Raw genomic sequence first — 15,215 nt, 5'->3', positions numbered from 1 at the left:
AATGTTCACTTTTTCTTACACTTGTTTAGGGAGAGAAAGGTTATAGCTGTAAAATACAGCTTTTTATCTTGTAGCATCTCTTTCACATTGGCTCTTTGTTTATCTGGTGCTGATTTTGTCTTTTCTTTTTTTTGCTCATTCATATTATCTCCATCAGTTTAGCCAAATTATAAATGATCTCGTGTCACCTTACCTGGATACTGACTATGATCTTTCCACTGGAGCCTATGGTACAGTAAATGGGGTGAAATGTGCTCTTTAAAAAGAGTAAAGAATTGATGAATATTGACAAGTTTGGTTTCGGCTATCGGGGTGAGATTTATTTATAGTTACATTGCATCACATTAAAACCCACTTCAAAAGAATTGAAAGAATAAAACTGTCCCAAGACGTCTATGCTAAAAGAGAGGAATACAAGTCAGATAAAACATGGGAGAGTTAACATTCTAGACCCCCCTCCAAGCGCTGCAGCCGTCTTTCAGAGGGCATATGCAAATGAAACTGTTTGTGCTCAGAAGCACACAAATAATGTTTTTTTTTTTTTTTATGAAGTTAAATACAACTTACTTTTATCTACAAACCAAATAGGCTATCAGCATGAGACAGGATTGGTAATCTTTTAAATGTCGCATGTCAATTTACAATATCTGTGGGCTTTTTTAGAGCGTCGTTTTGTACTGCTGCTCCACGTCTCCCGTTGCTAAATGTTACGAGCTCGCATCGGCTACACATATACATACAGCAAAAGTAGCCCTAACCTGAAGTGTGACAGGGAAAACATAAGGTTAGGTCAGCTCACCGGCGGCCTGATCACTGCGGTCAAGCCAGCCGCTCCTCGCTTTTACATGGTGAAGTGAGCCGCCCCTAAATTTGAAGTGCCCACGTATTCTGATCTTTATGGTAAATGCTCCGGACTCCAGAGCGAGCAGAGAGAGAGAGCGATGAAGTGAAGTGCTAAATGCCTAGGTCTTACCATAAAACTGACTATGAGATATACGTGTATGAAACGGGAGCAAACAAAATACTGTTCAGGGAATAATACTGCGAGTCTGCGATAACTTCCGTTTTTCAAAATAAGGTGTTTTCCTGGGGAAAAAATATAAAAATATATGTTCTTCCATAAGTAGACAATGATTCTGATATGGGTGGACTTAGTACTTCCTATAATACATGCACCTGTACTATGAAGTACTTTTTGAGAAATCCACTGTCAAAGTCCTTTATAAATCACTATAATGAGTCTTTTTTCTGACTTTGATGTCTTGTAAAAAGAAATTCTTCCATAAGCAGACAATGATTCTGATATGGTTGGACTTAGTACGTCCTAGACAAGTAATATGAAGTACTTTTACTGTGCACTTTTACTGAGAACTCCATAAGAGATGCAGCGGCGAACAAACAAACAGATGAACAAATGAACGATCGGCACCTTGGACAGCGCCGTGGCACGTAATACACAAACCTGCTGCACAAGTGCTCAACCTTTACACATTTTCTGAAAAGTGGAGCAGGCACAATACAGAGAGGATGGACTTTTCTCATCATTGGGGGGTTTGTAGACAGACTAGAGACACATATTAGTGTTAGAGAAACATGGTGAATTTTACATAATATGTGACCTTTAACATTAATAATAATAATAATAACATAGCGCTTCTCTGAATACTCTAAGACGCCTAACAAAGAACAACAACAAAACAAAACATTGAAAACAAAACAAAGAAGAAATCATCTAAGAGAAGGAGGAAACTTCTGTTTACCTTATTCTTTTGAAGACGTGCGTGTGAAAGGGTGAAAGGTTAACAGAATGCTTATACGCAGGTCCTGTGGTGCAAGGAAAACTAGTGGGCTCAAAGAGACAGGTCAGAGGAAGGTCCCACGTCCACATATGATATTGAAATCTATGAAATACAGAAATTTGGCTTTACTGGTTTTGTCAAAGTACCGTAGTATGTGCAGTGAAGAAAAGTATAATCAGCTTTCTTTAGAAACATGGAAAAAAAAACACAGATGTTAACACATTGTCCCCTAATGACTTCTGTCTACTTCAGCTTACACAACTCAGCAGAGTCTTCAAAATGATGAATCCTGAGTCCAGCATATAGAGGCTGAGTGAATGTGGTCTGGACTCTGTGGAGGAGAGTCATGGTTTCAGAGATGCTGTAGAAGGACAGAATACCTGCTCTGTGATCCAGGTACACTCCTACTCTGGAGGACGGAGGACCTGAGACAGGAGTCCTGACTTTGTTGTAACAAAAGTTATAACTGTTGCTGTCACAATATAACCTCCAAGATTTGTCATTACGTCCAAACAAACATTCATCTGAGCTCCCTGCTCTGCTGATATTCTTGTATGTGACTGCTACATGAACTCCTTTCCCCCCCCACTTCACCTCCCAGTAACAACGTCCCATCAGACTCTCTTTACTCAGGACCTGACACCATCTAGTGAATCTGTCTGGGTGACTAGAATAAGACTGTTGTTCTATCATTGCTGTTACTTTTCTGTTCTCATCAGATAATAACAGCCGTGTTTGTGCTGTGTTTGGATCCAGTGTGATGTCACATGAATATTTTAAGAACTCAGCTCTGGTCTTGGGCTCTGGTTCTGGTCCTGACAGTAAAACATCCACTTCAGTCACTGTCTGTGAGATGTTTGTCCATTTCTCTCTCAGAACGTCCTGTAGTTTATCTCTGACTTCTGACACAGCCGCTGTCACATCCTCAAAGAACCTCAGAGGACGGATCTTGATGCTGGATGAGGGTGTAGATTCACTGAGTGGTGACAGTGAGGGGTAGTCGTGTAGAAACTGGTTGTGATCTTCTGTGTGTGAGAGCTTCTCCAGTTCAGCGTCTTTCCTCTTCAGCTCAGTGATCTCCTGCTCCAGCTTCTCCTGAAGCTCTCTGACTCGACTCACTTCAGTTTGCTGCTGGGATCTGACCTGCTGCTTCACATCAGAGCGTCTTTTCTCCATGAGACGGATCAGCTCAGTGAACATCTTCTCACTGTTCCCCACTGTTTTATCAGCGGAGCCATTGATAGCCTCCACCTCCTGTTGAAGCAGCTTCACATCTTTCTCTCTGTCCTGGATTCTCTGCTGGATGTTTTGTCGACTCACCCCAAGCTCTCTCTGCCTCTCTGTCCTTTCTGCTGCAGCTGAGACTGTGTCATGACCTTTGTGTTCGTCCATTAAACAGAGGAGACAGATAGACTGCTGATCAGTCCGACAAAATACTTTCATCTCCTCATTATGACGAGAGCAGACGTTCTCCTGGAGCTTCTTGGAGGGCTCCACCAGCTTGTGTTTTGCATAAGCAGGTGAATCATAATGAGACTGAAGGTGTTTCTCACAAAATGAGATCAAACAGACCAGGCAGGACTTACAGGCTTTCAGTTTCCTCCCGGTGCAGACATCACAGGGCACATCTTCAGATCCAGAATAGCAGTGATCAGCAGGAGCAGCTTGGAGTCCAGTCTTCTTCAGCTCCTCCACTAAAACTGCCAACATGGTGTTTTTCACCAGAACAGGCCTCTGTGTGAAGTCCTGCCTACACTGAGGGCAGCTGTAGATTGTCTTCTCATCCTCTGTGTCCCAGTGGCTTTTAATACAGTTCATACAGTAACTATGTCCACAGTGAATAGTCACCGGATCCTTCAGGAGATCCAGACAGATGGAACAAGAGAAGGCCTCCCGGTCTAGTTGAACTCCTTTCTGTGCCATTTCTCCTCTCGGTAACAACGACTGTCTGAGTTTCACTTCCTTAGAAATCAAACTAGTTTAACCTCTGATCTGCACAGCATGTGTTTGTTCAGTGTCTGCTCTTCCACCGTCCCACATGTTGGTTACACCCATCCTCAAACTGTAGATCTAAAGGGGAGAGAACAAGAAAATAAACGTCAGAGTGGAGCTGGCTGAGTCTGAGAGCAGGAAGAAGAGGGAGGGGTTAACAAGCTCTGATTCATGTTTCATGCCTCTGACAGGGCAGATTCTCAACATGAATACATAACCACTCTCTGTTGCATGGAAGCAAACTCTTTAAGCAAGCAAATTCTAGTCACACATTTCTTAACATGTAAAAAGAAGTGAATAAAACACAGAGAATAACCGAACAGTTTCTACAACTACTGTCAGAACGGAGCTACCTGTGAGCACCAGCATTACAAGCTGTGAAAATCTGAGACACCACAGGGAGGCGTCAGAGTTCCACTGAACTTCACCACCATTGGAAGAGGTGTTTTCACATACTGGATTAAATACACTGACCTGACCTTTATTCCTTGTTTTTGTCTATCAGATGATCAAACTGATGATTGAAGCAGATCATTGATATTGTCTTTAAACATACTTTGCCTCAGATTGAAGTCATAATCCTGTTTCAAATACAAACCTACTGATTCCTACTGCTGCTTTAATTTACAAAACTCGGTTTGATTACAAGTAATGGTAGAATTTCAATATGTGGTAGAAGTAATACACAGACCAAAAATACCTCAGTGTCCTTTTGTCGCTGCTCATTTGCTGATCCACGCTGAACGGGGCTGTGGAGCTCACTTGTTGGTTACACCTATCTTGCACTTGTATATTAGTGAAGGAGAGGGAACCAGGAAATGTGTGCACAGAGTGGAGTTGAGCAATAGGGAGGGGTTACCATGCTGCCCTCACGCAGGTGATGAATTCTCTTAAAGGGACAGTGTGAGTCTGTCAGTCTGAGTTTTATCGTGCAGTTAAGATTAAAACACAACATTGAACAACCACTTGATGTTTTTAAATAACTTACAGCTCACAATAGTTGAAGCAAACATTGAAAAGCTTCATGTTTGGTTTCCTCTGAAATCTACAGTTTCATCAAGCTGTTTTGTATAACTGAAAAAAAGTTTTCTTGTGCTTTAAAGGAGAAGACAACAGAGAGAGAATGAAGACAGGAAATAATCCCTGAAATGAGACCGTGTACAAACAAACAACAGCATACAGATTCATAAAAGACGTAATGCTACAGACCCTGAAGGAAAACCCCCGCTTCCTCCAGGACAAAATCAAGCACTACTTTAAGGTGTGTGACACTGGGAAAGTACTTTTCTTCAAAACATCCAGAAATATGTGAAAAAAAGGTTTTAAAAAAGTACAAGAATAAACCTTTTACAAGTCTCACTAATGTTCTCTGTAGGGGGAAATACTCGGTCTGTTCTTAAGGTCAACCTCAGCAGCCCTGGAGTGTTTTACGATCATGACAAAAAACATGAACTTTGAAGGTTTTCTGTATAATTTGTGTTTTTTCTCTTCCCCTTCAAATCCCCATTACCCCCCCTACAGGAGAACACACACAGACTGACCCTGTCCATGAGTCCGGATGAGGTCTACTTGGAGAAACAGGCCAAAGCCGAGGAGGAGAAGCTCCAGAAAAAGATCCATGCTCTGTCAGACAGCGACAAAAAAGACATCTATGAAAAAGGTACAAATGATTGAAGCTGCTCCACGGAGGAAATCTGTATTTCTCTGCTTCAACACTTTCTGAGCTTGACTCTGTGAAATCACACAGAATTGTCTGAAGCAAACAGGCTTTTATTGGCTGCTTGATTGATTTGATTGAAGCCCCAAAAAATCCAATAAACCATCAGATTAACACAATAACTGGGAAAAAACCATCAAGCGCTGCAATGTGACTGTATACATAATATATTCAAGTTGACCTATTCTGCTGATCCCTCATTTAGTCATATAGTGTTACAATGCTGGATGTTCAAACTAAACATAGGCAGAGTTATAGAGCATGAGGTAAACATATGTTGGAGTAATCCCAGGATGAGTCAGCAGAGGGCGCTAAACGGCTTGAGGTGTTTTTTACTGACACCAGTATCAGATAAATGAGATGTTTTTTGAGCTGCAAATCATTCAAAGCTGTTCTATAAATTTTCAAAGACTGACAACAGTGTTACTGAATTGAGTGTCATTTGCCAGTTTTAGTCGGAGGGGGTGAGGAGTTGGCCTTAAATGTTGAAGACCGTTTTTGAGGGGACTTGTTAGAAACATTAAAGTACAGAGAACTATCCTTAAACTTTTACTGATGGAAAACCATGAAAGAACATTTCACCTGCATTCACTTTTCTGTTTATGACCCAACCAGTAAAACTTGTCGAAAGATTTCAGAAGGATTAGATTGAGGCACTTCTGATTTAAGTGTCTGTTTCATGTTCATATTCATCTTCTTCTTCTTCTTGGAAAAAGGTCTGGAGCTGCTGGCCGCTCAGAGCAAAACGCAGGACGCCTCCTGTTTGCCGGCGCTGAAAGTGTCTGACATTGAGCCCACGATCCCTGTTACTCCTGTTCAGATCAGCACAGCAGGTACGGCCCAGTGTCCACTCTACACAAGTTTATAAAACATGATACACAACAAGGAAGAATCATCTAAGAGTGTTGTGGTTAAAACCCCTTAAAATGTTTCCTCTCCTTGTCTCCTTCAGTCGGCATACCGGTGCAGTACTGTGAGCAGCCCACCGACGGCCTAGTTTACTTCAGAGCCATGTGCAGTCTCAACACACTGCCGGAGGACCTCAGGCTCTATGTCCCGCTCTTCTGCAGCGTTGTCACCAAGTAAGTTCACCTGACAGTCGATTGGACCAGAGCAAGATTTCAAAATGTGTCACCTGGTATATGAAAAGTTTGAAGATATTATGCTTTATTGATCTTTTCTGTATTTGTGTAACGTTTGGACAGGTGGTGTTTGAAAGCATTTTAAAGATTGCATGTGTGTCTGTTTGTTAAATCAGGATGGGCTGTGGAGGTCTGGACTACAGACAACAGTCCCAGCAGATGGAGCTGAGGACTGGGGGCATGTCTGTCTCCACCCAGGTCGTCCCTGACTCCACCCAGCTGGACATGTACGAGCAGGTCAGTACCAGCTTACTGTGTTTGAAAAGTCTTACAAATACATGGATAAAAAAAAAGGTTTGGACAGAGACATTTCTGGACAAGAATACTTTAGATGATGTAGGGAATGAGTCTGAGCCTGAAGGCAAAGCTCTCCATTTACCGCTCGCTCTTCGTCCCGACTCTCACCTACGATCATGAGCTATGGGTAGTGATGACAGAAAGATATAATGGTGGATACAAGGGGCTGAAATGAGATTCCTCCAGAGGTTTAGTTACTCTTTAAATATGTAAATGAGCTGTGTCTCACCACGCCCCCTCTCTGGAAGGGCTCGGGTGTACTCGGGCTTTCTCGCTCCATGTCCTATCGTTTACAGTGAGTAGACAGACTCAGAGGGCAGAACAAACACCCAGCTGTGGGAGTGTCACCCACCTGGGGGAGGGGCTACTGCCCTTTGTGATGTCAGGAAGGGAAAATCTCCAAACGGCCTGTTTGAGCACACATTTTCTGAAAAGTGGAGCAGGCAGAAGACGGAGAGGATGGACTTTTCTCATCATTGGGGGGTTTGTAGACAGACTAGAGACACATGTTAGTGTTAGAGAAACATGGTGAAGTGTATTTAACAGAATATGTGACCTTTAAAATGGATTTTAAATCAAGACTAGGAGAAAGAAGTGAAAGAACCAAAGTTGCAGCAGCACTTATTTTGTTCTAATCTAATGAAATTTGAGTTGATTTGCTTCTCAAATGTGACCTCTTCTTCCTCCCTTTGTCCAAAATGCAAAATATTTATCTTACAAGAATATTCAGGGATCTGTCTGGAAAAAAAGACTCAACAATTTACAAAGGGAAGCCATCATGGGGCATTTTTGGCAGCCATAATAAAATATTCCAAATGACTTCTACGTTTAAAAAGAATCTTCTTTGAGTTGAACAGTGTGTTGTTGACCTTGTATTTCTTTCTCTTACTTCTCTAAGGGATCCAAACTCAGTGCAGACCTTGTCAGCGTTTCGTCGAGGTGTGGACTGGGCGAAGTCGAGACAGTTCACCCAGCAGGACATCGATGAAGCTAAACTGTCAGTGTTCTCGGCTGTAGACTCGCCTGTGGCCCTTGCGGACAAAGGTGAGGAACGACTGAGTGATCCCTCCAGCTGCTGTCAGGATGCGTCACCTGATCCTCCTCCAATCAGATCTCTGGACCTTTAACATCTCAGAACATAACTGACAACTTCAACATTTGACGTCTTTAATGGAGGTTAAAAGCTTTTAAAGGATTAATGAATAAAATGATGAGTAAAAAGTTGAATTATAACCAAGTTCAGATATGAAGAGATCTTCATTAGTTTTAGTAACTTAGTCTCCGTCTCTGTTGTAAAGCCGTCACTGTCTCTAGTTTATCTCTTAGCTGTCTGGTTTGTTCACTCTGTGTTTGTGTTGCAGGAATGGGTCGCTTCCTCAGCGGAGTCACCGATGAGATGAAGCAGAATCACAGAGAAAGACTTTTTGCTGTCACTCACCAAAGTCTGGTGGAAGTGGCTGAAAGGTACAAGCTTTTATGTCCCCTTACATAACTCAGAAATGAAGAGAAGGAGAAGCTAAAAGAAAAAACAGACTGACAAACTGTTCCCGTTTATTCCCACATCAAGTGTTAACTCGTGTCTTGTTTTCCCCCTCGCTGCAGATACCTCGGCGTCGGTCAGAGGACGTGTGGAGTTGCTATCTTGGGTCCAGAGAACGAGGCGATTAAAAAAGATTCCTCATGGATCGTAAAATAATCCAGTCTGTAGGTAACTTGTGATTTAAATACTCAACTGGACTTCTGGAGAATCACAGCTGCAAGACTTATTCTGTACTGAATGCTGAAAGTCTACGGTTAGGATTTTTTATTAAAGAGTCAAAAAAGCTGAAGCGCACAATATCAAGAGGAGGACTGAGAGCTGCTGTCATGGTTCAGATACGTCTTCATTCTGTATATATTTAATGAAATATATGATCATGTTGGAATACACTATGTGAGTGAGCTCTTCTTTTTGGGATCATTGCAAAAGTATCATCAAGAGATATATCATTTATATAAACTTCAATCAGGTGTTTTTGTTTTTGTCTGCAGGATATAAATGACTTTCTTCCTCTGTGGTTTACTCTGGGAAACTCAGAGCAGAGGAAGAACATCAGAGCCATTCTGTCTAATTCAAACAACAAACTGAGTCATGTGCAAACACTCAGTCAGGTCATGTTGGTCTTTGTGGGGCGCCGGTAGTCTAGTGGTTATTTTGCGCGCCCCATGTATGGAGGCTGTGGTCCTATTTTCCACAAATTTCACATTTTCATTGGTTCCTAAGTTGGGAAGTGATTGAACATGAATTATGATCTTAATATGTTTCCCTTAGTACGACCCTTATGGGGTAGAAGTAAACAAAAGCATATCAAGATCATAACTCATGTTCAACAACTTCCTAACTCTCTATCGATGAGCTGTAATCAGGAGTGTAAAGAGAACAAACTCTTAGATAATGACCTGTTAACTATAGACTATGGTCATGTAGATAAGGTACTAATAAGTGCTTCATAATGACCAATAAGCAGCCAGTATGCTACTAGTTAGCATGCTAATAAGCCGCTAGTTAATGTTGAATATTGTGACCTTAAATTGAAGTTTTAACAATTATTTTTCAAGTCTTTGAACACCACAGTTGAAATCAATTTCCCTCCATTTTATCGGGTTGGAGGCACAAATCAACAGATTTAAAACCCAGGGTGAATAAAACCAAAGAATTGCTGCAGGTCAACACATCTGGTAAAATGATTTGAGTTTTTAAAATCATGCACTCTAACCTCAGTTCCCTTTTCTAAAATCCTAATTAACAGCAACAGCAGGACCCTACTCACAAACACCACTATAGAGATGACACACACACACACACACACACACACACACACACACACACAGAAAGCCCAGAGTGGATAGAAACAACAAAGGCAATAATAATTTAAGGGATTTTTTAACATGGATATCATTTTTTTAAAAGTCACCATTGTAGGCTCTAGGGTCACTGAAATATTTCATCACACATAAAGTAAATCATGCTTAACGCTTTTATATTATGTGTGCTGTGAGTTTGATGGCACTACAACATGTTATAGTATAGTTATTACTTATTTAATTACCATATTTAATGATAAAAAATCACTAAAATTACATTTATGCACATTTTACCAAACTAAGAGTTGTAGTATAATCAAGAGAAGATGGTTTATGTGTGCTGTGAGTTTGATGGCACTACAACATGTTATAGTATAGTTGTTACTTATTTAATTACCAAATTTAATTATAAAAAAATCACTAGAATTACATGAAAGCCCTTTATCCAAAGCAACGTGATGTAGTTTATAGAGCAGGAGGACATTTATTCATAATGGGTTTTTGTTTTACCCTACACCTTACAAAAGGGATTTTATTGAACATTGGGCTATTTATAGGCTATTGAAAAATCCTCAATTTGTTTTTAAAGTATTATTTTCCAATCTGAGAAATGTAGTATGAAAAACGTGAGATCATGTGTGTAAAATGATTTTCATGACACTACACCTCTCCTGGGTGAAGTTATTGAATATTTCTGTATCATATTTTTTCAGTATTGCAATTTGCAGACGGTCCCTGCGCATTCGAGCACCAGCCGACTCTGCTTAGAGGCCAATGCAAGTTCCCCAGCGCGGAGGACGGCTCGCTTTGAGGAAAATACGAATGTAGCTCGCAGTCTATCTTGTTGTGATTGCAGAGAGGTGTCGGTTTTGGAAGAGCAATGTTCCGCTGATGAGTTATTGATCCGGGAAAGCCGAATCTGTGAATATATTTCTAAGTGTATCCCTTGCGCCAAAACAGATGACAAGACTTTAACATCCGTTTTAAATGTCTTTCTGAGACAATATAACGGTGACGGTGCACAAGCAAAGCAGTTCTGTCCTTGTAATTAAGTCCAAGGTTAAAATAGAGCTCAAATAAGTCCTGTACTGTCATTTTTATCACAAGAACACAGAAGGCTAAGACTGGCTGGTTTCCGTTGTGCACCTGATATCTGGTGCGCATGAGAAGGTTTCACGTGAGCACCGGTTAGTTTCTGGTGCGCACGAGAAACATATATTTTTATTTTTTCTGCCTATGTCCCTTTAGGGGCTCCGTAGCTTTCTGATTAGTATTGTGTTATTATGTTTTTAGATCATTATAATTCATGTTTTAAGATACCTCATTGTACATTTTTCTATCAATTGGGGGGGGGGGGGGTTACTGCTAATTTGGTCTGACAGAGAAATTTATACAAATGAACAATAGATTTATATGCAAATTTATTCAAAACTTTACATCATTACAAATAGTAGATGGTTAGCGATACAGCACAGATAAGAGAACAAAAGTCATCACTAGCACTGACAACCTTCATGGTTTAAAGGTCACATATTCTCCTCCTCTTCAACATGTTTAAATAAGTCTCAAACTTGTCTGTCTTTTGTTCTAAATCCACTCTGATCCTGTATTCGATCATGCCTATAAACCCCTCTATTTCAGCCCTGCTCAGAACAGGCTGTTTCTGTGTCTGTACCTTTAAATGTGAATGAGATGTGTCACCCACCTGGGGGAGGTGTTACTGCTCTTTGTGATGTCATAAAGAGAAAATCTCCAAACGACCTGTTTGAGCACACATTTTCTGAAAAGTGGAGCAGGTACAATACAGAGAGGATGGACTTTTCTCATCATTGGGGGGTTTGTAGAGAGACTAGAGACACATATTAGTGTTAGAGAAACATGGTGAAGTGTATTTTACATAATATGTGACCTTTAACATTAATAATAATGATAATAACATAGCGCTTCTCTGAATACTCTAAGACGCCTAACAAAGAACAACAACAAAACAAAACATTGAAAACAAAACAAAGAAGAAATCATCTAAGAGAAGGAGGAAACTTCCGTTTACCTTATTCTTTTGAAGACGTGCGTGTGTGAAAGGGTGAAAGGTTAACAGAATGCTTATACGCAGGTCCATGTCTGCTGTGGTGCAAAGAAAACTAGTGGGCTCAAAGAGAATGGTCAGAGGAAGGTCCCACGTCCACATATGATATTGAAATCTATGAAATACAGAAATTTGGCTTTACTGGTTTTGTCAAAGTATCGTAGTATGTGCAGTGAAGAAAAGTATAATCAGCTTTCTGTAGAAACATGGAAAAAAACACATATGTTAACACATTGTCCCCTAATGACTTCTGTCTACTTCAACTTACACAACTCAGCAGAGTCTCCAAAATCATAAAACCTGAGTCCAGCATGTAGAGGCTGAGTGAATGTGGTCTGGACTCTGTGGAGGAGAGTCATGGTTTCAGAGATGCTGTAGAAGGACAGAATACCTGCTCTGTGATCCAGGTACACTCCTACTCTGGAGGACTGAGGACCTGAGACAGGAGTTTTGACATTGTTGTAACAAAAGTTATAACTGTTATAGCTGTCACAATCTAACGCCCAAGATTTGTCATTACCTCCAAACCTATATTCATCTGAGATCCCTGCTCTGCTGATATTCTTGTATGTGACTGCTACATGAACTCCTTTCCCCCCCCACTTCACCTCCCAGTAACAACGTCCCATCAGACTCTCTTTACTCAGGACCTGCCACCAATCAGTGAATCTGTCTGGGTGACTAGAATAAGACTGTTGTTTTTTCATTACTGTTACTTTTCTGTTCTCATCAGATAATAACAGCCATGTGTGTGCTGTGTTTGGATCCAGTGTGATGTCACATGAATATTTTAAGAACTCAGCTCTGGTCTTGGGCTCTGGTTCTGGTTCTGACAGTAAAACATCCACTTCAGTCACTGTCTGTGAGATGTTTGTCCATTTCTCTCTCAGGACGTCCTGTAGTTTATCTCTGACTTCTGACACAGCCGCTGTCACATCCTCAAAGAACCTCAGAGGACGGATCTTGATGCTGGATGAGGGTGTAGATTCACTGAGTGGTGACAGTGAGGGGTAGTCGTGTAGAAACTGGTTGTGATCTTCTGTGTGTGAGAGCTTCTCCAGTTCAGCGTCTTTCCTCTTCAGCTCAGTGATCTCCTGCTCCAGCTTCTCCTGAAGCTCTCTGACTCGACTCACTTCAGTTTGCTGCTGGGATCTGACCTGCTGCTTCACATCAGAGCGTCTTTTCTCCATGAGACGGATCAGCTCAGTGAAGATCTTCTCACTGTTCCCCACTGTTTTATCAGCGGAGCCATTGATAGCCTCCACCTCCTGTTGGAGCAGCTTCACATCTTTCTCTCTGTCCTGGATTCTCTGCTGGATGTTTTGTCGACTCACCCCAAGCTCTCTCTGCCTCTCACTCCTTTCTGCTGCAGCTGAGACTGTGTCATGACCTTTGTGTTCATCCACAGAGCAGAGATAACAGATAGACTGCTGATCAGTACGACAGAACATCTTCATCACCTCATCATGACGAGAGCAGACGTTCTCCTGGAGCTTCTTGGAGGGCTCCACCAGCTTGTGTTTTGCATAAGCAGGTGAATCATAATGAGGCTGAAGGTGTTTCTCACAAAATGAGATCAAACAGACCAGGCAGGACTTACAGGCTTTCAGTTTCCTCCCGGTGCAGACATCACAGGCCACATCGTCCGGTCCAGCATAGCAGTGATCAGCAGGAGCAGCTTGGAGTCCAGTCTTCTTCAGCTTCTCCACTAAATCTGCCAACATGGTGTTTTTCCCAAGGACAGGCCTCGGTGTGAAGTCCTGCCTACACTGAGGGCAGCTGTAGATTGTCTTTTCATCCTCTTTATCCCAGTGGCTTTTAATACAGTTCATACAGTAGCTGTGTCCACAGGGAATAGCAACCGGATCCTTCAGGAGATCCAGACAGATGGAACAAGAGAAGGCCTCCCGGTCTAGTTGAACTCCTTTCTGTGCCATTTCTCCTCTCGGTAACAACGACTGTCTGAGTTTCACTTCCTTAGAAATCAATAGTTTCACCTCTGATCTACACAGCATGTGTTTGTTCAGTGTCTGCTCTTGCACCGCCCCACATGTTGGTTACACCCATCCTCATACTTTAGATCTAAAGGGGAGGGAACAAGAAAATAAACGTCAGAGTGGAGCGGGCTGAGTCTGAGAGCAGGAAGAAGAGGGAGGGGTTAACAAGCTCTGATTCATGTTTCATGCCTCTGACAGGGCAGATTCTCTACATGAATACATAACCTCTCTCTGTTGCATGGAAGCAAACTCTATAAGCAAGCATGTAAAAAACTCTAGTCACACATTTCTTAACATGTAAAAAGAAGTGAATAAAACACAGAGAATAACTGAACAGTTTCTACAACTACTGTCAGAACGGAGCTGCCTGAGAGCACCAGCATTACAAGCTGTGAAAATCTGAGACACCACAGGGAGGAGTCAGAGTTCCACTGAACTTCACCAGCATTGGAAGAGGTGTTTTCACATGCTGGATTAAATACACTGACCTGACCTTTATTCCTTGTTTTTGTCTATCAGATGGTCAAACTGATGATTGAAGCAGATCATTGATATTGTCTTTAAACATACTTTGCCTCAGATTGAAGTCATAATCCTGTTTCAAATACAAACCTACTGATTCCTACTGCTGCTTTAATTTACAAAACTCGGTTTGATTACAAGTAATGGAAGAATTTGAATATGTGGTAGAAGTAATACACCGACAAAAAATACCTCAGTGTCCTTTTGTCGCTGCTCATTTGCTGATCCACGCTGCACGGGGCTGGGGAGATCACTTGTTGGTTACACCTATCTTGCATTCGTATATTAGTGAAGGAGAGGGAACCAGGAAATGTGTGCACAGAGTGGAGTTGAGCAATAGGGAGGGGTTACCATGCTGCCCTCACGCAGGTGATGAATTCTCTTAAAGGGACATTGTGAGTCTGTCAGTCTGAGTTTTATCGTGCAGTTAAGATTAAAACACAACATTGAACAACCACATGATGTTTTTAAATAACTTACAGCTCACAATAGTTGAAGCAAACATTGAAAAGCTTCATGTTTGGTTTCCTCTGAAATCTACAGTTTCATAGAGCTGTTTTGTATAACTGAAAAAAAGTTTTCTTGTGCTTTAAAGGAGAAGACAACAGAGAGAGAATGAAGACAGAAAATACTACCTGAAATGAGACCGTGTACAAACAAACAACAGCATACAGATTCATAAAAGACGTAATGCTGCAATAGAGAGATTAGACTTTGGAGAATTCATACAAAACCATAATAAAATAGTACACAGAAGTTTAAATTTGTGATTTATCTATGTTTTACCAAGTGTTGTAGTCAAGACCAGACCTGAGACCA

At 41.4% G+C, this 15,215-nt stretch overlaps 5 protein-coding genes across 6 annotated transcripts in view; 1 reads left to right on the top strand and 4 right to left on the bottom strand.

Moving 5' to 3' along the window:
• Positions 1-3,793, bottom strand: part of LOC132979375 (tripartite motif-containing protein 16-like) — a 39,414-nt gene extending 35,621 nt beyond the window's left edge. The window contains exon 1 of the mRNA XM_061045114.1: positions 3,759-3,793. Within this exon, the coding sequence (XP_060901097.1) occupies position 3,759 (1 nt within the window). The 5' untranslated portion in view covers positions 3,760-3,793. The remainder of the gene's footprint in view (positions 1-3,758) is intronic.
• LOC132979376 (tripartite motif-containing protein 16-like) overlaps positions 1-3,851 on the bottom strand; it is a 57,944-nt gene extending 54,093 nt beyond the window's left edge. Inside the window, exon 1 of the mRNA XM_061045115.1 lies at positions 3,759-3,851. Coding sequence (XP_060901098.1) covers position 3,759 — 1 coding nt within the window. The 5' untranslated portion in view covers positions 3,760-3,851. The remainder of the gene's footprint in view (positions 1-3,758) is intronic.
• LOC132979372 (tripartite motif-containing protein 16-like) lies at positions 1,660-14,745 on the bottom strand. Of its 2 annotated transcripts, XR_009674048.1 has the most exons (3): positions 14,589-14,745; positions 11,859-13,959; positions 1,660-1,766 (listed from the first exon to the last, which is right to left on the bottom strand). XR_009674048.1 is itself a non-coding variant. In XM_061045107.1 (2 exons), the coding sequence occupies exon 2, from the start codon at positions 13,890-13,892 to the stop codon at positions 12,132-12,134; it is 1,761 nt and encodes a 586-aa protein (XP_060901090.1). In that variant the 5' UTR covers positions 13,893-13,959; positions 14,589-14,745; the 3' UTR covers positions 11,195-12,131. The 2 variants fall into 2 exon arrangements, 1 of the variants encoding a protein (XP_060901090.1); XM_061045107.1 differs by lacking the exon at positions 1,660-1,766 and having other exon boundaries at positions 11,195-13,959.
• LOC132979378 (tripartite motif-containing protein 16-like) lies at positions 1,838-3,765 on the bottom strand. Its single transcript, XM_061045117.1, has one exon. The coding sequence runs from the start codon at positions 3,720-3,722 to the stop codon at positions 2,043-2,045; it is 1,680 nt and encodes a 559-aa protein (XP_060901100.1). The 5' UTR covers positions 3,723-3,765; the 3' UTR covers positions 1,838-2,042.
• Positions 4,990-8,958, top strand: LOC132978497 (presequence protease, mitochondrial-like). Its single transcript, XM_061043703.1, has 8 exons — positions 4,990-5,052; positions 5,313-5,451; positions 6,225-6,341; positions 6,461-6,590; positions 6,767-6,887; positions 7,805-7,991; positions 8,309-8,411; positions 8,550-8,958. Exons 1-8 carry the CDS (start codon positions 4,990-4,992, stop codon positions 8,641-8,643), a joined length of 954 nt encoding a protein of 317 aa, XP_060899686.1. The 3' UTR covers positions 8,644-8,958.
• Positions 14,746-15,215: the final 470 nt, after the last annotated feature.

The sequence above is a fragment of the Labrus mixtus genome, chromosome 8 (assembly GCF_963584025.1).
Source record: "Labrus mixtus chromosome 8, fLabMix1.1, whole genome shotgun sequence".
Lineage (NCBI taxonomy): Eukaryota > Metazoa > Chordata > Actinopteri > Labriformes > Labridae > Labrus > Labrus mixtus.
Note: the sequence above shows the minus strand (reverse complement) of the source record. Positions and strands in the feature narration are given on the sequence as shown.

Coding starts and splice junctions, on each gene's coding strand:
- LOC132979378 (XM_061045117.1), bottom strand. CDS start 3,722: ATGGCACAGAAAGGAGTTCAACTAGACCGGGAGGCCTTCTCTTGTTCC.
- LOC132979372 (XM_061045107.1), bottom strand. CDS start 13,892: ATGCTGTGTAGATCAGAGGTGAAACTATTGATTTCTAAGGAAGTGAAA.
- LOC132978497 (XM_061043703.1), top strand. CDS start 4,990: ATGCTACAGACCCTGAAGGAAAACCCCCGCTTCCTCCAGGACAAAATC. Junction 5,053..5,312: donor AAATCAAGCACTACTTTAAG/GTGTGTGACACT, acceptor CCCCCCCTACAG/GAGAACACACACAGACTGAC. Junction 8,412..8,549: donor CTGGTGGAAGTGGCTGAAAG/GTACAAGCTTTT, acceptor CCCTCGCTGCAG/ATACCTCGGCGTCGGTCAGA.